This window comes from Theropithecus gelada, chromosome 11 (assembly GCF_003255815.1).
Source record: "Theropithecus gelada isolate Dixy chromosome 11, Tgel_1.0, whole genome shotgun sequence".
Lineage (NCBI taxonomy): Eukaryota > Metazoa > Chordata > Mammalia > Primates > Cercopithecidae > Theropithecus > Theropithecus gelada.
In genome coordinates, this window is record NC_037679.1 from 87,840,614 (window position 1) to 87,865,346 (window position 24,733).

Sequence of the window (24,733 nt, forward strand, 5' to 3'; positions counted from 1 at the left end):
AGAGCAGACGCGAGCACAACGCAGATGCAAGCCTGTGTTCCTCACCACAACATTTGGATCCTACAAGGAAGCATGTCCTGTTGTAAGAAAGTATGCCTTTCTCGGGTCCCTGCTGCCCTGACCCTCCATCCTGCCTGTCTCCTCGGCCCACGTGGGGCGGGCAACCAGCCATCCCCCCTTCCTCCTCCCCACGCCGGGCCAGGCAGCCCATGAGCGCTGCCAACCCCCCGCATGGACAGCAGTCCCGAGCTGAGAACGACGGGAGATGTGTCCAAGTCTTGGCAGCGCTGTGCATTGTCAGCTGGATAAAGTGTGATTTATCACAGAACAAATTTCTGCCTGGCCATTTGAATTCTGTTTGGCCATCATTTCACCGGGCAAGATGTAAAAGGGAGGGGAAGAGCATAGACATATTCTCAGAAATATTGCTTAGCCCTGACTTTTCTCTGCCTTTTTCTTCTTCCTTCTCTTTCAGTGATGTCAAAGAAGTAGCTGTAATGCACTTTTAGTAATGAGAGAACTGCTGAAATTGCACCAGAGACCTCCTTAAAATGTAAAACTTCAGCTCTGGCCACTGCAGGGGAAGGGCACATTGCACAGGAGATGCCAGATCAGCCAGAAGTTCCCTGGGGTGAGAACAGGCGCAGGCGACGAGAGGAAAGGGATTCTCAACTAGTGTCCCAAAGTCAGGTCCTGGTGAATGTCCTGAAACGGTGGCCCCTCCAGGACAAGAATCTCTGACAGGGGCCTTCCCACATCCTGGGAAGCCTCCTAAAGCCAGGATCAGGGCTCTGCCAATCCCTGCTTTCTTCTCAACTTTACCAGTGTCCTCTGCCTAAACAGGAGAGAAAATAGAATAAGATGAAAAGGTGAATGAGAGGTAAGGAAGAGAGGGGAAGCCATGTAAAAGCCCTTGAAAGTTACAGTCAGGATTGTCCACATTCCATCTCTTAGCAGAATGAATCTGTCAGCAAGACTGTGTAACAGACAACTCTAGTGTTTAGTTGTTCAAGACGATTGCAATTTATTCTTGCTTCTGGGTTTGGAGGAAGTAGCTATTAATGGTCAAGTTCCAAAGACTAGCAGGAGTACACGTTTCCTAAGTCCAAGCTTGGACTGGTCCAAGCATGGCTGTCACTTCTGCTCATATTTTCCTGGCCAAAGCACCAACATCAATGGGGAGAGAAAATAGAGCCTGTCCATGATGGAGGAGAAGGCAGGCCTCCCTGAGTGCAGGGCCAGCTCAGAATCATGGCTGAGAGCAGATCTCTAGGGTTGGCTGGCTGTGTTTAAATCCTGACTTATGAATACCAGCTGTGTGATCGTGGGCAAGGTACATCACCTGTCCACGCCTTGGTTTTCTCATTTGCACTGTGGATACGATAAATATAACAGTGCTCTCCTGTGTTTATAGCGTGGACTCAGAGAGATGACCCATGTGAGCCTCTTAGAATGGTGCCTGGATAACTGTGGCCAGTCAATGAATGTTTGCTGTTGTTATAAAGTAAGCAATCACTGATAAAAGTTCATCTCTTCCTGTGTGTGTGCATGTGTGTGTGCATGCGTGTATGTGTGCATGCATGTGTGCGTGTGTGCGCATGTGTGTGTGTGTGTGAGATAGGTGGGTAGTGTTGGGGGCACGGGGTGAGCAGGTACCCCTGAGTGTCCCCTGAGCATAGGGAGTGTTCAGTGACCCAGATACCTGAGCACCTTTCCCTGCCAAGGCCACACATGGTGGTTACCTTGGCAACATTCTACCCCATTGATGCTGAGACCAGCTCTGGCCATTTAATGCTCCATAGATTGGGGAGGCAAAGGAGGGAGAATTTCTTAAGCCCTTTAGTTGGAGACCAAGCTGGGAAACATAGAAAGACCCCATCTCTAAAACAAAAATGTTTTTTAATTAGCTGGGCATGGTGGTGCATGCCTGTAGTCCCGGCTACTTGGAAGGCTGAGAAAAGAGGATTGCTTGAGCCCAGGAGTTTGAAGTTGTAGTGAGCTATGATTGCACTAATGCACTCCAGCCTGGACAGCAGAGCAAGACCCCGTCTCTGTTGAAAAAGACAACAACACTGTGTAGGCCAAATGTGATGGGAGGCCACCAGTTTGCAAGCTCTGATTCATTCATTCATTCTTCAGCACGTATTTATTATTTATTGAGTATCCACTGTGTGTCAGGTGTTAGGCCCTAGGGATACAACAGTAAACAAAACATTCAAAAATCTCTGCCATCCTAGAGTTTAGGTTCTCATGAGGGAGGACACATAATAACCAAAGCGAGCAGGTAAAATCTGCAGTGCAGCAGATGGCAGTAAGCAATCTAGAGACAGGAAGCAAGGAAGAGGGAAGGGAAGTTCGGGGGAGTTGCCATTTAACATGGAAATGTCAGGCTGGACATGGTAACTCACACCTGTAATCCCAGCACTTTGGGAGGCCAAGGTGGGTGGATTACTTGAGATCAAGGGTTCGAGACCAGCCTGGCCAACATGGTGAAACCTCATCTCTGCTTTAAAAAGTACAAAAATTAGCCGGGCATGGTAGTGCATGCCTATAGTCCCAGCTACCCGGGAGGCTGAGGCAGGAGAATCACTTAAACCCGAGAAGCGGAGGTTGCAGTAAGCCGAGATGGTGCCATTGCACTCCAACCTGGGTGACAGAGCGAGACTCTGTTTCACACACAAAAAAAGGAAATAGTAGAGAAAGAATCTTTGAGAAGTTGACGTTTGAGCAAGGCAGGGATTCTTAGCCTCGGTGCTATTGACATCTGGGGTGGGTTAATTCTTTGTTGTGGGGGACTGGCCTAGACACTGTAAGACGTTGAGCAGCATCCTACCCTCCATCCCCTAGATACCGGCTGCAAATCTATCCTCCCATTTGTTACAACCAAGATGCCCAGAGATGCTCGAATGTCCCCTGGGGGACAAAATTGCCCGGGTTGAGATCCACTGTATTAAAGAGCTGAAGGACAGGAAGAACAAATCAGGCAAACAAGTAGGGGAGGAGCCTTCAGGCAAAGAGAACAGCATGTGCAAAGGCCCTGGGGCAGGTGTGCACCTGGCATGTTCAGGAACCAGCAGGGAGGCCAGTGGCTGGGTGGAGTGAACAGTGGGAAAACCACAGAAGATGCACAGGGAAGATAACCAGGCACATCAGAGAGGAACTTGTACATCATTTAAGGATTTTTCCAGAGCTGAAAAGGAGATATTATTTAAACATTTTCCAACAATAGCCCTAGATTCAGAGGCAACTGTTGAGAAGAGACCCTTGGGTTGAAAGGACTCTGTTTCCAAACAAGCTCACAGTCTGAGGTTCCAGGAAGACATGAGTTTGGAGGATGCAGACCAACTCACTGCCTACCTCTAAGCCCTGGCATGCTTTCCCCGCTCACACTGTTTTCCCTTAACCCTACCTGCCCCTTTGATCAGCAGTCCGCACGTTCCAGGTTTGTGTGGACCATCTGTTCCCTGCCTAGACTTGGAAAGAGACAGCCTTTCCGAGTGGCCCCTGGGGGATGGGATGAGGAAATGCAGGCAGAGCCACTTGAGGAGAGGTTCCGGACTGCCACTGGCCCCCTGCCACAGGCATGCCACAGTTGCTGGACAGTGGCCTCTCTCAGCACCTGCCTTTCCCCTGCCCACCTGCCCACAGGAATGCAAATGACTCGAACAGTCACATGGCAGGAAGGACGACCTCAGCCAAGGCCATAATCCTAGTATCAGCAACATGGCTGACACCGTCCAGTCAAATCTTGAACCGACTCTTGCTGGCAGTTCTCACTTTACCTCTCCATCTTGGATGAGCCGCAACCATGGCAAGCCTCGGTTTTCTCATCTACAAAATAGGATCATAACTGCTGTCCGTAGCTCTAGAAAAACGGAGTATGAAAACAATAGGCAAAGAAGGCAAAAATGAAATTTTAAAAAAGCAAAACAAAAAGAAAACAGGATGGACAAATAGATGGCACAAATAATATGGTAGAAATAAATCCAAGTAAAACATCCATTGTAACTCACATGAATGTGCTAAAAGTTCCAGCAAAAGAACGATGAATTATAGAGAAAACATTCTAAAAAAAAATCATTATAAGTGTTTATTTTTACAAATCATCTAAAACATCCAGGATACAGAAGGCTCCAGAAAGGCTAAAAGTAAAAGAGACAAAAAGACAAATCAAGCAAATAATAACCAGAAGAAACCTGGTGGCCTAGGAAGATAGGCAAAATTGATTTTATGGTAAAAAATAAAGCCTTATAAATTGTTTTTTAAAAAATGGGTTTCTTTTCTGTTTTCATGTTTTTACTGGAGTTTGGTGGTACGATCTCAGCTCACTGTAACCTCTGCCTCCCAGGTTCAAGGGATTCTCCTGCCTCAGCCTCCTGAGTAGCTGGGATTACAGGTGTGCACAACCACGCCTGGCTAGTTTTTTTGTATTTTTAGTAGAGACAGGGTTTCACTATGTTGGCCAGGCTGGTCTCAAACTCCTGATCTCAAGTAATCCGCCCGCCTCAGCCTCCCAAAGGGTTTGGATTACAGGCATGGGCCACCGTGCCCGGCCTTCTTTTCTGTTTTCTTTTTCAATTTTGTATTTTATTGTAAATTGACAGATTATAATTGTATATATTTATGCGGTACTAAGTGATATGATGTATAAATAAATGTGTTCTTAATACAATGATTAAGTCAAGCTAAGTAGCATATTCGTCATCTCAAATACTTTACATTTCATGGTGAGAACATTCAAAATTTTCTCTCAGCAGTTTTGAAATGTACAATATGCCATTATTAACTATATTTATCATATCATGCAATAAAACACTTGAGCTCAAAGAAAAACAAAGAAAATGACATGAAAGCACCTTGCAGATGTGAAGCAGGGATTGGTACGGTGTACGAGCATTTCATTCGTATTCACGGAGCAGGTCCACAAACTTGGGTGTACAAGAAACGTACATTTGATTTTCCTGTGTCTGAACCTCATTCAAGCACAACCTCAGTGCCCTGCGATGCACAAGAACCATACTAGGAGTTTGGTTTTTGAACACGATTAGTTTGAGATGCTAATTAGAGACCCAAGTGGAGATGTGGAAGAAGCAGGTGGGTGTCCAGAGACAGGAGTTGAGGAGCTGTCAGCACAGAGATGCACTTTCAAGCATCATAACTAAACGATTACCGTCATGAGCAGGATGTAGAGGGTGCAAGGAGCAGATCTCAAAGTGATGTCCAGAGCAGCAGCAGCAACAGCATCTGCGGCCACTGCTTACACATGCCCGTGTGGGTCCCCACCCCAGACCTGCCGAATCTGAGATGGACACTCGGCAGTCTGTGCCAACAGGCCCTCCCTGAGGCTTGCTCAAGTCTGAGAACCAGCTTGGCTAGAGGGCGATTCAGGCCAGGCTCCCATGGGACGTCCATGACTGACCAGCAGATGCCTCTGCTTTCCCCTCGGAAAGTGACCCCCAGGCTCTTCCTAGGAGGCAGGTGCCGTCTCAGGAAGGTGCCAAAGCCTGAGCGATAACAGAATATGGCGACTGACCATATGTGGCTCCACCAAGCCCCACGTGACCCCGCCGCCCCTGGGTCCTCACAGGCGGACACTGATTTCTGGGCCGTGGCTACCATGCGTTCTGCCTGCACAGCTGAAACGTCGGAGTGAGTGGAGTCCAGTGGGCAGCTTTCTCAACCGGCAGCTCCTCCACAATGAAAGAGGAAAAGCAGTCTGAGAAACAAAGCCGAGGGACTAAAAAGACTCCCGTGGGATTTTGGTTCCTTTCTGCAGATGAGCGGGCTTATTTTTTCATACGGTGGTTCTCACTGCTAGCCACTTAGGAGATGATTAATGCATCCTGAGATGTCCCCAGACGTTTATGACACCTTCAGGAATAGCAGTGACGATGGCTCTATCATGCACGGCAACTTCATACCCTTGGCATTGCTCTTAATTATTTATATATTCGGGAGCGGCCAGGTTTCCTCCCACCAGAGCTCAGAAAGGTAATAAATGAGAAAAGTCAATGGTCTGTAAATTACAACATTGATTAAAGAAGTGATTACTGATATAACTCTTGCTCGGCTATTATGCTAATGCCTTCCCAGATCCAGGACAGTGTTTACCCGCTAATGACAAGCCTGGGATGGCAACTAAAATTGTCTTCCTTCTTTAATCAGCATGTAAACATTTTTAAACCACTCTTGACCATGAATGAGAAGATCCATCCATGTGTTCCCCTCCCAACTGCTCCCTGCCACTGTCCCCAGCAGATGGAGGAAATTCTCTCGGCCCAGCCCTCACCAGCTGCCTCTCCAAACAGAAGTGCAAGTTGAAGATGAAAATTGAGCCCAGAGTAGCCATCCATGGTTCCCGGAAGCTGGGGAAAGAGAGGGTGATCAGATTACAGGAGTTCTTCACTCAGCACTAAACGTTATTTGGCCGAGGCCACAGACCTCCAGAAGGGGACTCTGTTCTTTCCAACCTACATGATCTAGACAGCAGACAGATAAGCAAATCAGTAATTATAGCTTAGTATGCTAAGTGCTATGTGAGGGGTTTCTGAGTGACTTCATTAACTCTGAAATGTTCCACTAAACTGTAAGTGTGTGCATTTCTCTAGCAAGAATTAGCTTTATGCATATTCTCAAAAGAGTGAATGACCCAAGAAAGGTTAGAAAACACTGCCTGAGCGCTTTCTAGAAACTTTTGAATTAACTTCTTGTGTTTTTGTGGCTTTTGGCTCCATCTCATTTCAGTCTCTCACTGCATCTTCCATCAACCCCAAGATCCTTGATGACTCCCCTGAAGCAGGCATCCCCATGAAGGGAAGGCCCTCCTCATCCATCCCTCTGTCCATCTGTCTGTGCAGCAGTGTGTGCTTCCATCCATCAGTTTATCTATCCATCTGTCCAGCTATCTACCCATTTATCCACCAACAATTCACCTGTCCGTCTATCCGTCTATCCATCCATCCATGCATCCACCCATCTGTCTGTCCATCGATGTATCCATCTGTCCATCTGTTCACCTGTCTATCAGTCTATCAACCTATTCGCCCATTTATCCACCAGCCATTCACTTGTCCACCCATCCATTCATATGTCTGTCCATCAGTGTGTGCATCCACCCATCAGTTCATCTGTCTATCCATCTGTCCGGCTATCTACCCATGTGTCCACCACTCATTCACCTGTCCATCCATCCATTCATGTGTCTGTCCATCAGTGTGTGCATGCATCCATCAGCTTATCTGTCTATCCATCTATCCAGCTATCTACCCATTCATCCACTACCCATTCACCTGTCTGTCCATCCATCTGTCCATTAGTGTGTGCAACCATCTATCAGTTCATCTGTCTATCCATCTACCCACCTATTCACCCATTTATCCAGCACCCATTCACCTGTCCATCCATCCATCCATTCATTCCTCCATCTGTCCATCTGTCTATGCATCAGTGTGTGCATTCATCCATCTGTTCATCTGTCTATCCCTCTATCCATCCATCCATTCATCCATGCAATATCCATTTCACTGAGCTCCTGCTTCATAAGCAGCTGGTGTAAGGAACCCAGAGGTGAAAAATAAACAAGAAGTACTTTTGCCTTCAAAGATTTCTTAGTTTAAGAGGTGATATGGACACCTGGGACCAATTTAAATCACATCTGATAAGCTTGGCTGTTCAACAGGGGTCATATTGTTTCTCGATAACCCAACTTGGTTTCTATTTTCAGTTTTCAATTCATCAGGGTGGCAGAAACAGAATGCCAGTCTAATTTCCAGGGGACTTAACTATTGCCAAGGCCTCGGGGAAGGGCACATCTTGTCTTATCGTCTTCTGTTCGCAGTTCCTAGGGGACATTTTTTACAGGTCACAGTCCGCACAGGTTACCTCCCCAATGGCCCTCATTGTTGTCCACGTTGCCCCTTCCTGCCTGCTTGAGAACACAGACATCATTCTGCTGTTTCCTTGCTACACTGGGAATGCCCAGTGGGCTGCTTGATACAGTCATATTTGGATGAATAATCTTGGAACACAAAAGCCAAATACTTGCAAACTTTATTTTTTTTTTTTAGTCTGTGTGTTTATTTTTCTTTCTGCTCTGTCTCATCCCTTTCCTGAGACAGCAATCTGCCAGAAAGGGAAAAAGGAAAGGGAGGCACATAGGGAAAGGGAACACAGGTTGGTAATCCCTAATGTGATCGGCCGTTCACATAATGAACACTTATTATATAAACAATCCCACGGGGTCATAGAAGACTTATCCCAGGGACCCCTGAGCTGGGGTAGGTCCAGCAAATAGGGATGGGAAGGTGCTTCCAGGCACAGGGACTGGCCTTACCAAAGCCTGGAGACCATGAAGAACCTACATCAGGCCTGCATGTGCATGTAGGGGAGAGACCTCAGAATTAGTGAGAACCACGCTGGGGAGGAAGGCTCTACAGGCCCTTTGCATCCTTGGAGGGTGGATGAGGTGGGTTGTGGGTGCAGCTCACTTTCTGAAAAGTCACACCTGCCCGGGGTACGAAAACCTCTGGTGCTCACATCAAATCACTCAGCTAACCCAGATTCCAGCTACAGCTGCAGTTCTGTGCAAGTTCAAGTTCACTGTTTGATTGCAGTCTCACCTCAATCTGCTTTCTGTTTTCTGTCCCAGGCAGAGAAGCCCTCAACCAGCAGGAATAAGAGATGGTAGCTAAAAATATTCCCACCTCTTACTCCTCAGGTGGACAATTCCAGATGCTTTTCATGAAGCGTCTGAAAACTGAGCCCGTGGTCCCTGTAGCAGCCTCAAAAATGCACCTTCCTGTTGGCTTTTCTTCTTTCTCTGTCTTCCTCATCTGCTCCTTCACCCCTGCTCCCTGGGGTCAGCTCCCAATTAAACTGAGTGCACCAAATCCTAGTCTCAGGCTCTGCATTAGGAGAAACCTGAATTAAGCATTTGTGCTTTGCAAGATAATAGGAAAAACCAAAAAAAGATGGTCTCCAAGGTCCCATGAACTTCTCCTCCATCCTTTCTCCCTCTGTCTTTGCAGGTGTCTGACCGCTGCGACTACATCTTTGTCAATGGCAAAGAGATCAAAGGAAAGATGGATGCGGTGGTGAACTTCACATACCAGTACCTGAGCGCCCCCCTGCATGTCACCGTGTGGGTACCCCGGCTGCCCCTGCAGATCGAGGTCTCTGACACGGAGCTCAGCCAGATAAAGGGCTGGAGGGTCCCCATTGTGACCAGTAAGAGGTGAGCCTCGGATGGGGAGATGCCTTAGAGCCATAATAACGACTCTATTTACTGACCTTAACGCTAAAGGATCCAATGCTTTGGAGATGCTGGTATCATCTCAGCAATTGAATCTCCCCAAGGCTCCCAGATAACCCAGCCAGGCCCAAAAGCTGCTAAACAGCAGGTTTGTGTCAAACCCAGGTTGTCTGCACTCTACACCGGGGCTTATATGAGACTGTCTCTTGAAAGTGGCTCTCCCAAAATGACACGATGGCGTGAATACATTTTTTTAGCATCTTGGTTACCAGGCAGTTTGAAGTTTGGTTTGTTTTCTCCAAAAAAAAGTCAGAGTCCTTCTCTGTGCTTTATGCATATCTATAAGCTTGAAATGTTCCGTGCAGATCAAATTATTGGATAAAATTTAATTGCATTTCTAATGGACGCTGGGCTCACTATTTTCTAAAAACCTCTGATTTGTTATCTGAGTTTCCGGACTGTCTGTCTGTCACATGTGAGAGTATGGGGCCTTGTTTTCTCAGCCCTGTGACTCCCGGATCAGCAGACATTAGCTAAGTGAAGGTGTTGCTGAGTTCGCAGCTTCCTGCCTGGAATGCTCCACCCCAGACCACCGGGACTCTTTTCCTGACAGTCCCCCAGGCACCAGGGCCTTTCTCGTAAGGGAGAGCGTCTCAAGAAGAGTAAGTAGGACAGTGAGATGCGGAATTGATCTCTACAAGGAGAAACTGAAGGCATTTGGCCTGATGGGGGAGGACAGCTGTGAATCTACCCAGTCCTTCAGATTAGTTTGTGGTCATGAGTGGCCAAGACGATGAGTTTGTTCCACATCCCTGAGGGGGAAGAATTGAGACTCCCTGGGCTCCAATCCAATCTCTGCCACTAACTAGCTTTGTGAGCATGGGCAAGCTACCTAACCTCTCTGTTTCTTAGTTCCCTCATCTGGTCATGAGAATGATTATGAGTTTGCCTCATAGTGTTATGAGGTTAAAAAGAGTTCATACATGTGGAAGCATAAAGTGGGACCTGCCACATCTCAAATGTGTAAGACAGCTCTGTCCAATAGGACTTTCTACAGTGGTGGAATGTTCTAGAACCCCTCTGTCCAACATGGTGGTCACTAGCACAAGTAGCTATGGAGTGCCTGGACTGTAGCCAGTGTGACGGGGAAGTTCAATTTTTTATTTAATTTTTATTTATTTAAATTAACATTTAGGGTTCAGTGTGATAGTTCATAATTGTAATCCCAGCACTTTGGGAGGCCAAAGTGGGAGAATCACTTGAGGCCATGAGTTCAAGACCAGCCTGGGCAACATAGCAAGACCCCATCTCTACAGAATGTTTTTAAAAATTAGCCAAGCATGATGGCGCATGCCTTTAGTCCCAGCTACTCAGGAGGCTGAAGCAGGAGGATCACTTAAGCCCAGGAGTTCAAGGCTGTATTGAACTAGGATGGACCACTGCACTTTAGCCTGGAACACAGAGCAAGACCCTGTCTCTAAAAATGTAATAATAATTCATTAATTAATAAAAATTAAAATAGCCACATGTGGCCAATGCCTACTTATGAGACAGTGCAGGCTTAGTACATATTAGCCCTTGTCTTTTATTTTTCAATAAATGTATTTGAGAAAGAGATGCCCATCGCTTAGTGTTGCCTAGAGATAGGCTTGGTGCCCCTTGCGTGGTCCTGGGGCTCGTGTCTTCAACGTGATCTCCTTGAGGTTGACGCGGGTGCCTGCCTGCCTCAAGAACATCTTAGACGCCTCTCCCTGGATCTGAGAGCTCTTTGTCCCTTCCCACAAGGCCCACTCGGGAGAGCGAGGATGAGGACGAGGAGGAGCGGCGGGGCCGGGGCTGCGCGCTGCAGTACCAGCACGCCACCGTGCGGGTCCTCACCCAGTTTGTGTCCGAGGGCGCCGGCCCATGGGGCCAGCCGAGCTACCTGCTTAGTCCCGACTGGCAGTTCGACATCACTCACCTGGTGGCAGACTTCATGAAGCTGGAGGAACCTCACGTGGCCACCCTCCAGGACAGCCGGGTCCTGGTCGGGCGAGAGGTTGGGATGACGACCATCCAGGTAGGGAGCTGGGAGTCTCTGTGTCCCCAGCACTGGGCATGTGTGCAGTATTGAGGGAGACTCAATGAGTGGGCAGGTCATTGTGGCCAATTCCTCAACCCCATGATGGCTCCAGATTGTATCGTGGGGACGCAGGAAGATGAGCCCAGGCCAGATCTTGAGTCCAGCCCTCTTCCAAACAGAAGGGAGAAGGTGGCAGCTGCACCCTCTTAGCTCGCCATGTGACCTCATTCTCAATGGCTGCCTCCATCATTCCCATCACCTCCCAGCACCCCCATCCTACCTCTGATTCTCCTTCTGAACACACACTGTTCTAACTTATTCCCCCATGCCTTCTTAGAAATAGCCGTCGTCTTCTCCATGCACCGCTTCTACCAGTGGCTCCGGGGAAAAGCATGGATTCTTCCTCTCATTTCTTCCTTCTTCCAGTCATTCTGTCTTGCTGCCATTTACTTATTCAACAAACTCTCTCTGAAATCCTGCTCCTTCTTTTTCACTGGAGGAAGTGTATAGAATGGTAAAATTTCAGGACAGATGATGGGGCCTGGACAGCCTTTTCCTCAATCCCTCAAGTCCCACCTACTGAATCCACCTTTCTGGAATGTCATTCGGGATCCTTACACTACATGTGGAAATGGTTAACACATTCCTATCATTTCCCCTGGACATCTCAAGCCCAACATTTGGCTTACAAGATGAGGCAGAAAGCAATGTTTTGGCAGAGGATACATTGTGGTGGTGGTGGGAGGAGTGAGCTATTTATAATCCACTTTTATAAATTTATAATTCAACTCTTCATGAGTCTGTTCAACAGGATCACCATGTACAGTTAACCAGGTTGTGCACTGTACAAGCGTACTTCATCTAAATAGGAGGAGTCATTCCCTTTTAAAGACAGAATGGATTTTAATATCTATTCCGATTTTTCAACAGGGAGAATTAAGGTGTCTTGGGGAAAGGGTAACTTTGATTCTCACGAAGGCATGGGATGGGCCAGCGAATAGAGTGAAGTAGATATGTAACTCCTTTGCCCTGTATTCTGGACCTCGGGCCTGTTGGGATGGAAGAAATATTGCTGGGGAAGGGGCTAACATCTGGAAACAGGTGTGATGGATTTTCCTTGTGTCCTGCCAATCCCACAGGTGTTGTCTCCACTGTCTGACTCCATCCTGGCAGAGAAGACAATAACCGTCCTAGATGACAAAGTGTCGGTGACAGACTTGGCCATCCAGCTCGTGGCTGGGCTGTCTGTCACCCTTTACCCCAACGCAGAAAACAGCAAGGCCATAACAGCTGTAGTCACAGCTGAGGAGCTGCTGCGGACCCCCAAACAGGTAGGGGGCCAAATGCCAGAGGTTCAGAGGGAGCAGGGTCAGTCACTGTGCCTGCTTCAGCAAAGGGGCAGGGTGGAGTGAGAAAATGGGGGTAGGTTAACACATTCCACATTGGAAGCCATGTCATTGCAGACAAAGTGCTCACTCATCTTACCCACATAGCTTTTGAGCAACACAGACCATTTACCAGCCTCCTCACCAGGTCTCCTGGCTGCTGTTCTTACCCTGCACTCCCCTCTCTTCTCAAGAGCAAAGTAAGCCTTTAAAACCATAAACCACATCATGCCTTTTACTGGCTTAAAATGCTCCAATGACTTCCCATTGCACTTAGAAAGATACCATATTCCTTTGACAGCCCACATGACCCCACAAGACATAGTTCCTGGCTATATCTCTGACTTTATCCTCTGCAGCCCTTGGTCTCTTTCATCCTATTTCAGGCACACACTCCCCTTGCACTTCTTTAGGGGTTTTGCAGTTGCTGTTGCTTTTGCCTGGGATACACCACCCTCACCACTGAGCATGGCTCATTCTCATTTTCATACCCAGTTATGATACCCTCTTCTCATAAATGCCTTTGCTCATAGCAAATGGGTCTGAGTCAGCCCCATTTCCTACTACATAAAGCATGTTTCTCCTCCATGGGATATAGGCTTCTACAAGACAAGCCTCCTGTTCATCGCTGTATCCCTGGTGACCATCACAGGGCCAGCACATAGTAGGTGCTCAATAAATGTTGGTTGAGTGACTGAATGACTCTCAGAGCTGGGCTGGAAGACGGGAAATGAGAGAGCAGGGAGAATGACCCACGTAAAACCGCCAGGATGGGTTCGTCTGACCTTAACAACCTGCATGTGGGTATTTGCCTTGTCTGCAGGACTTTCTGCTTCTGATGTCATCATTGGGACAATACTTATGAGAAGAGTACAGAGTTAGGAGCCAGAAGGCCCAGATGGTATCACAGCTGTGTCCCTTACCTCCTATGTAACCTCAGGCAAGATGCCTCACCCGAGTCTCAATTCTTAATGAGAAAGTAACAACACCTGTGAAGAGTCCGTTTGCAAATTAAATTAGGCTTAACGACGTTGAGTGCTAAAAACAGTGGCTGGCACATGCCAGCCAGTGTTAGCTCTTTTCCTGTGAACGGCTGCTGTTGTTACAATCACAATTTTAGTGAAAGCACACAGGGCCTTGGATGCTCCATCAGAGCAGACAGTCTTGACTCGGAACACTCTGCTTCAAACCCAGTTTCCTCTGGTGACTTGCAGCAAGAGGCAGGCGGTCTGGGGAGGAAGCTCAGATTAAATCCACACCCTACTGTGGACTGAGCAATGCTGGAGCAGCTGTCATGTGGCTGGGACAGGCAACAGGGCCCACGGGTTAGCAGTAGGGGTTGGGATCCCTTGACATGCACCAGCAGGAACAGGATAGTGCTACAAAGCAGAGGCATGATGATGAGAACAGAGGGCGGCGGTGGTCAAGGGTGCAGGCATGATGACAAAGTCCAGGGGCTTGCGTTCTTCTAGGGGGGGATTGGAAAGTTGCAGCCATAGTGCAGGATTTCAGTGCAGTTCAAGGACTGCAAGCTCAAATGCCTACAGGGGCTAGGCTGGTGTTGTAAGCGAGCAGTGCAGGCTGTGCAAAATCCATGTGGCTGCCTTGTCCAGTAGTGGGGTCTGTGATGAGCTACAGTGAAGATGCTCGGGGCTCAGAGACGTGCCCGTTATCTGCTGCTATGTAACAGCCGCCACACACTTAGCAGCTGAAAACAACACGTGCTTATCAGCTCACAGTGCAGTGGGTGGACTCAGCTGGGTTCATGCTCAGAGTATCAGAAGGCTGAAATCACAGTGTTGGTTGCCTAAGTTCTTAGGCTCTAAGGAAGAATCTTCTTCCAGAATTATTTGTGTGGTGGCAGAATCCAGATCTTTGCAGTTGTAGGACTGAGGTTGCCAATTCTTGGCAGCTTATTTGCCGGAATCCTCTCTTAGTTCCTCAAGTCCACCTGCATTCCTTCTCACTCCCCACCCTGCCCTCATCGCTTCAACACTAGCAACAATGCATGGAGTCTTTCTCATGCTTCCCGTCCCTCCACCTGCCCCTTCTGTCACCAGCTAGAGAAATCGCTCAGCTTTTAAGGACTCACGTGATTTCACTGGACTCACCCAGATAATCCAGGAAGGCCACTCTATCAACTGTGCCATGTAACAATATAACATAATCATGACAGCGGTCACTCATCCCACACACATGTTCTGGGAATTGGGGCAGAACATCTTTGGTGGGCCATTCTAGGAATTCTGCCTAATGAGGAGAGAGTTGCTACCTGATTTTGCCCCAGAGTGTCAGCAGGAGGGACCTGGAGTGCATGCAGGTCCTCATCCAGTCCACAGCACTGGCTTCTTCAAGTCTTCTCTTTGGGGGCGGTTGGGGCAGGAAATCAGCGTGGTGTTTTCTGGTTTACAAAGAGCAGAGTAATACTTTCACATTTGGGATTAAGAAGAAAAAAGATCAGAGGAAAGTGGGAGAGAGAAAGCTGAAAGCATGAAGCTATTTGCTGAGAATGGATAATGAATTAGGGTGGACGATTGGCATTGCAACCTGCTTGTCATGGGGCATGGCCAGCCGCTCGCCATCTCCCGTTGCCCATCTGTCTTCATCAGCGGACAGTAATTGGCGTCCCCTAGCACTGACTCAGGGGGATTTGTGGACATAGTTCACCTGATTTGCAGACACGACTCTTGAAAGGATAGAGCTCTAAATCATTTCTGGGCATGTGTTATTTTAAGTCATTCAGAAGTTCTCATCTTTGGGGAAATGTGTTGGCTTCTCCTGATGCAACACCACATTCCAGCCTCTCTGTAATGAGCGAATGGAAGAAGTTAGTCTCAATCATGCAGCAGGGCTGATGGAGATCGATCTTGGCAAACCAACGGTATTCTGAGGCTTTAATTCCGATTGTCTGCTGTTCGGGGGCTTGTTTTATGTTAACTTCTTTCCCCATCTAGTTTGTGAAGAAAAATTAAGTCAAGATGAAACGTCAGCCACAATGAACTTGCACACTGTTCAGTCTTTTATCTCAGCCCTTAGAGTGTAGACGGCTGGCACCTTGTTCGTGGTATTTTCAACTTTGAAATAGAACATCTGAAAGGTTTTAACACCTACAAATAGAGGGTAGTAGCCTGCATGTTCCCCTGTGCCTTGTTTGCTCTAAAGAAAGTAGGATAGAAAAATGAAAGGAGAAATCACTTGGTATTTGTGCATGAGGTTGAGGCATTAGAAGGACTTGTCGGAATGTGTGATTCATCAGCTGATATGGACAGAGGAGACAAGGGTGAGCGCCAGCATCCCTGAGCCATGTCTTCTGTCTTAGTTTTGGTCTTCTCAGAAGCCGAGCCTGAGACAAGCATTCAGGTGCAAGTAGTTTATTCAGGTGGTAAAGACGACACCAGTAGAGAAGTCGGGGGTGATGGAAGGAAGAAAAATGCAACGAGTAGATTGTGTTACCAACTCAGCCACCACCAAGGGCAGTCGGAGCTCCTGTCTGCTGGGTGACTGTACGCCAGTCTAGACAGGCCAGAAGAGTTACTGCACTTGAGGGGCAAGGGATCTGGGATAAATATAACAACTTCCGTGAGTCCTTCATGGGGGCCGCCCACAGTGGTTATTCACATCTTGCCGTAGGCACAACCACTTGGATTCCAGAAGCCAGAGAGTGACCTTGGGCAAAAAAATAAGTTTAAAAAAAAAAGCAAAGTTGAACATTGAAAGTTGAGCTAGGAGGAGCTGACTGGGCAGCCACCCAAAGACAGCTCCACACCCTCCTAAAGCTTCCTGCACAGGTTCACCCGTCAGAGCCAGCTGGTGTTGGCCAGGGCTTATGATCACAAGCGATACGACCCAACCCGGCTCAGCCTGCCTTCACACACAGCAGAATGCATCAGGGCGTGTCCAGGCATTTGGATCTTCAGCTACAGCTAGATGCAGATGCTCGAACGATGTCGTGAGAATTCTTTTTTAATCACTGGCATTCTTCCTCCGTTCTGCGGGATGTAGAGTTACCATTGCTGTGAACACTGGCTGCTCCCAAGCTACTCCAATGTTTCCTTCTGGAATTCCTACCAAACGAGCATCGGCCCTTCTCATTCTCTCCTTTATTTCTTTTCACCTGCCCATTCACAGTTTTATTTCTTGATATGCCTGTGGTTCTGTCTGGGGTGATGTAGGGGGCTTTGTCTCCCACTGCAGTAATTCTCTCCTCGAACGTCTCATCTGCTGTTCGAACTACGCATTGAGTCACTCATTTCAGTGACTGTATTTTTCAGTTCTATTAATTCTACATGTCCCTTTACACCCCTTCCTTCCTGCTCTGTTTTCATTCGCTTTTTTTTTTTGGACAGAGTCTCACTCTGTAACCCAGGCTAGAGTGCAGTGGTGTAATCTTGGCTCACTGCAACCTCCACCAACTGGGTTCAAGCAATTATTCTGCCTCAGCCTCCAAGTAGCTGGGACTACAGGCACCTGCCACCACATTGGGCTACTTTTCGTATTTTTTGTAGGGATGGGGTTTCCCATGTTGGCCAGGCTGGTCTTGAACTCCTGACCTCAGGTGATCTGCCTGCCTCACCTCCTAAAGTGTTGGGATTACAGGTGTGAGCCACTGCACCCAGACCCCATTTGCTTTTATTGGGATGATTTCAACTCCTTTTAATGTCTCTTTAATTTTTTAATTAAATTTTTAAATGTCTTTTTACTTTTATTTCATAGACTATTTTTGTTCATTTGTTTTATGTTATGTTTTATTTCATAGACTATTGTTTTTTGTTGGTTTCCTTTGTGTTATAGCCTTTGGAGTCTTCTGTGATCTCACATATCAGTCTGCTCACCTTCCTGTGTGAATGTTTAATGCACCCTTCTCATAGTGCAGCCTTCCCACCTACAGACTGTAACCTTTCTTTCTTTGTATCATGGGCACCTCTTCAGCCCTGGTTGCTCAGCTTGGTTTCATTCTGAAGGAGGTTGTATTTGCATTTGCACAGGTCCAACTTCAAGTGACTTTCTTTTCTCCCAATTCCCATACCACAGAGGTAGTTATCACATCCAAGTGTGGGCTTTTGATGTTGAGTGGCAGCATCTCCATCCCGTGCTCAGAGCACACACAAGCTTTGCTGCGTATCTCTGGCTCAGCAGGTAGGATTTTCCCATAACCCGCCCGTGGAGAGGGTGCTGCTGTCTCCCTGGGCTGCAATGACAGTGTCCGGGATGGATGGGGACAAAGGTCCAGGAAGGCCATGAGGTCAGACCTGGTTTGCTGTGAAAAAGGCAGGGAGGAAAGGAGGCAGCTACGTGACCTTTTCAGCAGAGAGCGAGTCACTGTGGTCTTTGTGGGCTGATAAAATGGGCTCCGGCAGTGGCTGTTCCAGGGGGTCCCTAGCACAGTGGCCAAGAGCTCAGCTCTGAAGCCACACCAGTTCCAGCCCTGCTCCTGCCTCTTCCTGACGATATGACTGGACATATTTCTTTTTTTATTTTTTTAACTTTTATTTTCAGTTCAGGGGTACTTGTGCAGGTTTCTCATATAGCTACACTTGTGTCATGGGGGTTAGTTGTACAGATTATTTCATGACCCAGGTATTAAGCCTAGAACCCATTAGTTATTATTCTTGATCCTCTCCCTGGTCCCACCCTCCACCCTCCAATAGGCCCAGTGTGTGCTGTTCCCTTCTATCTGTCCATGTGTTCTCATCATTTAGCTTTCACTTATAAGTGAGAACATGCAGTGTTTGGTTTTCTGTTTCTGTGTCAGTTTGCTAAGGATAATGACCTCTAGCTCCATCTGTGTCCCTGCAAAGATGGGATCTTGTTCTTTTTATGGCTGCATAGTATTCCACGGTATATGTGTACCACATTTTCTTTATCTTGTTTATCACTAATGGGCTGGAGAGTTTTTCCTAGATGAATGGAGGAGGCTGAAATACGCAATTCTGATCACAAAGTAGAGAGCCTGTATCCACTGGGTACTTGCTGTGGATCAGGTGCCATTTAGGTTGACTTTGTGTCTTTGCTATTGTGATCTATGTCTTTGCTATTGTGAATAGTGCTGCAATTAACATATGTGTGCATGTGACCACAGTTCTTAACCTCTCTTTGGGCAGGAAGCATAGCCCATCCTACTTTGTGAAAGAGGAGAAAATGCATTCTGTAATAACTGCAAACAGCACCTGACCCACAGCAAGTGCCCAGTGGATATGGGCTGTCTTCTTGTGATTAGGATTGCACTTTTCACCCTCTTCTATTCATACAGGAAAAACTATTCCCCAGCTACACCCAGGCTCTGTCCTAGGTGCTGAAGATTGAGGCGCCACTAAGCATCTCTGTCCTCAGGGAGTTCCCGCTCTTGGAAGCAGAATAGAAGTACCCGTGGCTAAGTCAAGAACAAAGCCTTCTGTGAGGTTATGTTTGCTGTGGGCACACAAAGGGGAGAGGATGTCATTATTGCCCTGGGGAGGAGGCGAGAGAGCAGGAAGCCTTGTGCTCACGAGAATCTACCAGTCCCATGGGCATGGGTATGAGTGGCATTTCTAGGCCACTAGCTTTCCACTTTTTTTGGAATATTATTCAGCCATAAAAAAGAATGAAATATTGCCATTTGCAGCAACGTGGATGAGCCTGGAAGACATTATTTTGAGTAAAAGAAGCCAGGCACATAAAGTCAAATGTTTTCGACCAGTCCCCACAATGGGAAATAATTTTTACATAGCTGTTGGGCCACTGACAGAAGTATAGTGAGTGTGTGAAATAAACTCAACGCCTTCACACTGGCCCTTAGCTTCCTCTTTCCCTCTGATGGGAATCTCCACAAAAGCTACCCATGCAGAACAAAGGCAGCACAATTGAATGGGGCCCACCAGCCAATGCCGTGCGCTGCACCCCACACATCACTGCTGCCCAGCTACAGCCAAGCAAAGCATCTGCAGTGGCACAACAGGGTCAACCTTAAAGGGCAAAATGCTCTTGTTCTCTTGTTTCTCAGGCAAAGCTTAATTCACTGGGGGCAGTGCAGGGAGAAGAGGGGAGGTTCCTTTCTAATGTCATTGGTTCTGACAGTGTTACCCGCCCATCAGCCTTTGTCATCAGGCTGGATACAGACAACAGCTGTATCCATTCATCATACTCAGGCCACTAATCACAGAATGTGTGACGAAATGACCAGGGCCTGCCCTGGAAGCCAGTCATTGTCTGTGAAGATGCACCGGCTAACTGATTCAAGCAATAACTGTGTGGCTAAAGCCACCTGGAGCCTCATCTCAGTCAGGGATTTTTGTTTTGCCGTTTGTTTGTTCCTGGTAAGGATTATGAGGGCGTTGTTAGTCATGCCGCAATTTGTTCTCATTTAAATTAAGGTGATTTATCTGCCCCGATAGAAAACCTGTATGATTTCTCCCCAGATGCATGAGCTGCTGGGTCTGGAATGGGGGTCCTGCTCCCTGTTTCACTGGGTGTCCTCCTAGGAGGGGGTTTCTAAGGGAAGAGGCATCCCCCAGGTGGTCTCCTAACTGCCTGTGTCCCTGCAGGAGGCTGTATTCAGCACATGGCTGCAGTTCAGCGACGGCTCAGTGACGCCCCTGGACATCTACGACACCAAGGACTTCTCCCTGACAGCCACCTCCCAGGACGAGGCCGTCGTGTCCGTCCCCCAGGCCCGCTCTCCCAGGTGGCCCGTTGTGGTGGCCGAAGGGGAAGGCCAGGGCCCACTGGTCCGAGTGGACATGACGATCGCCGAGGCCTGCCAGAAATCCAAACGCAAGAGCGTCCTGGCCGTGGGCGTGGGCAACGTCAGGGTCAAGTTCGGACAGAACGATGCTGACTCCAGCCCCGGCAGGGACTATGAGGAAGATGAGATCAAGAACCACGCCAGTGACCGCCGGCAGAAGGGTCAGCACCACGAGCGCACAGGCCACGATGGGCACTTCTATGGCAGCTCTCCCGTGGAGCGTGAGGAAGGGGCTCTCCGGAGAGCCACTACCACGGCCAGGTCCCTGCTGGACAACAAAGTGGTGAAGAACAGCCGTGCAGACGGTGGCAGGCTGGCAGGAGAGGGGCAGCTACAGAACATCCCCATCGACTTCACCAACTTCCCAGCCCATGTGGACCTCCCCAAGGCCGGGAGTGGGCTGGAGGAAAATGACCTGGTGCAGACCCCGCGGGGCCTGAGTGACCTGGAGATAGGGATGTACGCCCTCCTGGGGGTGTTCTGCCTGGCCATCCTCGTCTTCCTCATCAACTGCGCCACCTTTGCCCTGAAGTACAGGCACAAGCAAGTGCCCCTGGAAGGTCAGGCCTCCATGACCCATTCTCACGACTGGGTGTGGCTCGGCAACGAGGCCGAGTTCCGGGAGAGCATGGGGGACGCGCCGCCGCCCCAGGATGAGCACACCACCATCATAGACCGCGGACCGGGGGCCTGCGAGGAGAGCAACCACCTCCTGCTCAATGGCAGCTCCCACAAGCACGTGCAGAGCCAGATTCACAGGTCAGCCGACCCCGGGGGGCGGCAGGGCAGAGAACAGAAGCAGGACACCCTGCACTCGCCCACCTCCAAGAGGAAGAAGGTGAAATTCACCACCTTTACCACCATCCCCCCGGACGACAGCTGCCCCACGGTGAACTCCATCATCGGTAGCAACGATGAGGACATCAAATGGGTGTGCCAAGACATGGCTGTGGGCGCCCCCAAGGAACGTAGAAACTATCTGGAGAAACTCAAAGATAAGGCTTAGGCCCCTCTAGCCAAAGGGCCCTGCCCGGATGCCTTCCTTGTACTGGAAACTGGCCCCAAGTGGGGCAGAAGGCGTTGTCAGTGGGGTTAAGAAGGGACGGTCCCCGGGTCCATGCTAGACCAGTTGGAAAGTTTTGAAGTCAGGAAAAGACATTTTTGTATCAAGGGATTTTTAGCAGTCAATGATGGTGGATTTTCAGAGGTCAGGGGAATAAAGTCTGGGGCATGGGGAGCGCAGACCAGGTTATTGAACTGCACAGGCAAAATTAGGAAGGTTATTTTATGAGTCAAAACATACTACAGACAAGCTACCAAAAATTATTTGTTAAAAAATTCAAAAAGACAAAAAGAGAAATAATCATCTGTTTATATTTCTAATAAAGAAGCAAAATATAAAAATAGGGCCTGCTAAGAGACATTTTCCATTTTAATTCACTCTTCACTTTTCCGAGGACAGCCTTCAACTGTCACCACACAGCTGGGGAAGAGACATTTCCTAACAGGGGATACCTCTTGGGATAGAACTAAGGGTTTTAAATCTTTACTTGATCATCTTTTCTTTTCTTTTCCACTTTTTCCTTTTTTTCTTTTCTTTCTGTGTCCTAGACTTCCATTGCATTTACATTTAATGTTTATTTCTGAGAGTCAAGGAGTATATTTTTCCTAAATGAAACATAAATTACATTCCTATTCATTAGATGGGTTCCTAGAAACAATGTCAATTAATCCGTTGTTTAAGTAGTAACTTGAATGTTTTTCTGTATCCCTTCAGCTTTGTTGATAGTGGCTGGTTTTGTACAATTGGAGGGATCTCTCAAAGCCTTCTGGGGGAGGAGAGGAACTGTCCTTCATCCATCACCACTGCCACAGGGCAAAGCCAGCAGGTGTGGTCTTGTGAGGGGCTCTGCGGAGGGGATGTGGCAGGAGAACAGAGCCCTGCCTGGACCACCTGACCCCTCAGGACTCCACCCCTGTCATCGTGTTGGTGTTCCTGTATAGGAGAAATTTGGGTTAAATTAAAAAAAGAGGCCACTCCCAGGCGTAATCAGAGCCAACCTGGTGGGCTGGGTCTATCACAAGACATCACTGATGCTGAACATGAACAAAGACAAAAACTGTTTGGGGGGTTTTTAAGTTGTTTTTCTTACTTTGTTGGGTGGGGTCTACCAGCATAAACTCTAAAGATAAAATCTATGTTAGATTGTCAATCAACTGTGGTTTTGAACAGCATAATTGTGTAGCAGCACATTGCAAAAAACGCATTCATCCAAAGCGACACGTATGTGGCAACGAAGACCACGCCAGTGAAATAAGCCCCTTCGTGATCACCCGACTCCAGTTCTCCGTGTGCACCACTGGCTGCGGCTGCGGGAGGAAGACGCCTGGCAGTCCTCATGCTCTCCGCACGGGGGCGCTCACAAAGATTCCAGGGGTGTTTCTTGTGTTTATTTTTTTAATTACTAAACTCAGTAGCTAAGAAAGGGTCCTTGAAGCCTCCTAACCTGGGTTGGACCTTTGAAAAATATATTTGTAGCACATATTATAGATGGAAAGAAGAAGATATTTATTTATACCTGTGATGCCAATTGTCATTAAAAGGCTTTTCATGGCTTGACAAGTCAGTGTCTTGTGGGGTGTGTTTTATTTCACTTAATTGCTATTTCCCACCCCAAAATATACAACCCCAGAAGAATTAAACTCTTAGGCTAGAGGGAAACCAATGTATTTGTCAAATCTTTTTCGAAAAAAAAACTTTTTCCCTCTTGGTTTCTTGACTGATCCACAGTGATTCCTAATATGAAGGACTTTCATTCACAGACCCACTGTCATCCACACCAGTACCCAAAATCAATAAGCAGGAGGGTGTTTATTCATAGACCCACCGTCATCCACACCTGTGCTCAAAGGCAGCAAGCAGGAGGGCATTCATTCATAGATCCACCATCATCCACACCAGCGCTCAAAGTCAGAGAGCAGGAGGGCGTTCATTCATAGACCCTCCGTCATCCGTACCAGCATTCAAAGTCAGAGAGCAGGAGGGCGTTCATTCATAAACCCACCATCATCCACACCAGCACTGAAAGTCAGAGAGCAGAGGGGCGTTCATTCATAGATCCACCATCATCCACACCAGCGCTCAAAGTCAGAGAGCAGGAGGGCGTTCATTCATAGACCCACCGTCATCCATACCAGCATTCAGAGTCAGTGAGCAGAAGGGTGATTCATTCATAGATCCACCATCATCCACACCAGTGCTCAAAGTTAGCAAGCAGGAGGGCGTTCATTCATAGATCTACCATCATCCACACCAGCGCTCAAAGTCAGTGAGCAGAAAGGTGTTCATTCATAGATCCACCATCATCCACACCAGTGCTCAAAGTCAGAGAGCAGAAGGGCGTTCATTCATAGATCCACCATCATCCACACCAGTGCTCAAAGTCAGCAAGCAGGAGGGCGTTCATTCATAAACCCACCACCATCCACACCAGTATCGAAAATCAGTGAGCAGGAAAGCTTGATGACACGCAGATGGCCGGGCCCTGTCTCCAGAGGTTCTGGTTTAACAGGACTAAGACAGGGCTCCCAAATTTACCTTTTTCACGACTTCCAGGGCTATGCCAGATGCCAACACTGCCAGTCCGAGCCCCAACTTTGCAAACTACCAATGTCCTTAACAGAAGAAGGGAAACCCTGGGAGCAGGTGGGAAACTGTGAAATCTCTCCTCTGGGGAAAAGGTTTACTTTTGCCTTGACTGTTTTGCATTTGTTGTTATTGTTGTTTGTTTGACATTCGGGTGAGATTGATATTATTGATTGGTTGGGAAAAGAAAATTTTTTGGTAGAAGCTAAGGTTGTTTTAAAAATAATAACTTTATTGAGACATCATTCACATACCATAAAACTGATCCACCTAAAGTGTACAACTTAATGTTTTTTGTTTGTTTTTTGAGACAGAGTTTCGCTCTTGTTGCCCAGGCTGGAGTGCAACGGCATGATCTCAGCTCACTGCAACCTCTGCCTCTCGGATTCAAGCGATTCTCTTGCCTCAGCCTCCCAAGTGGCTGGGATTACAGGCATATGACACCATGCCTGGCTAGTTTTGTATTTTTAGTAGATACAGGGTTTCTCCATGTTGGTTGGTCTGGTCTCGAACTCCCGACCTCAGGAGATCCGCCCACCTCAGCCTCCCAAAGTGCTGGGATTACAGGCATGAGCCACCGCACCCAGCCAACTTAATGTTTTTTAGTATATTCACCGAGTTGTGCATCCACCATCACATCAGTCTCAGAATATTTTCATCACCTCCAAAA

At 47.8% G+C, this 24,733-nt stretch overlaps 1 protein-coding gene across 1 annotated transcript in view; it reads left to right on the forward strand.

Annotated features, from left to right (window-relative positions):
• The window catches only part of TMEM132C (transmembrane protein 132C), a 429,974-nt gene extending 406,930 nt beyond the window's left edge, over positions 1–23,044 (forward strand). The window contains exons 6-9 of the mRNA XM_025402559.1: positions 9,027–9,232; positions 11,036–11,309; positions 12,452–12,643; positions 20,218–23,044. Coding sequence (XP_025258344.1) covers positions 9,027–9,232; positions 11,036–11,309; positions 12,452–12,643; positions 20,218–21,423 — 1,878 coding nt within the window. The 3' untranslated portion in view covers positions 21,424–23,044. The remainder of the gene's footprint in view (positions 1–9,026; positions 9,233–11,035; positions 11,310–12,451; positions 12,644–20,217) is intronic.
• Positions 23,045–24,733: the final 1,689 nt, after the last annotated feature.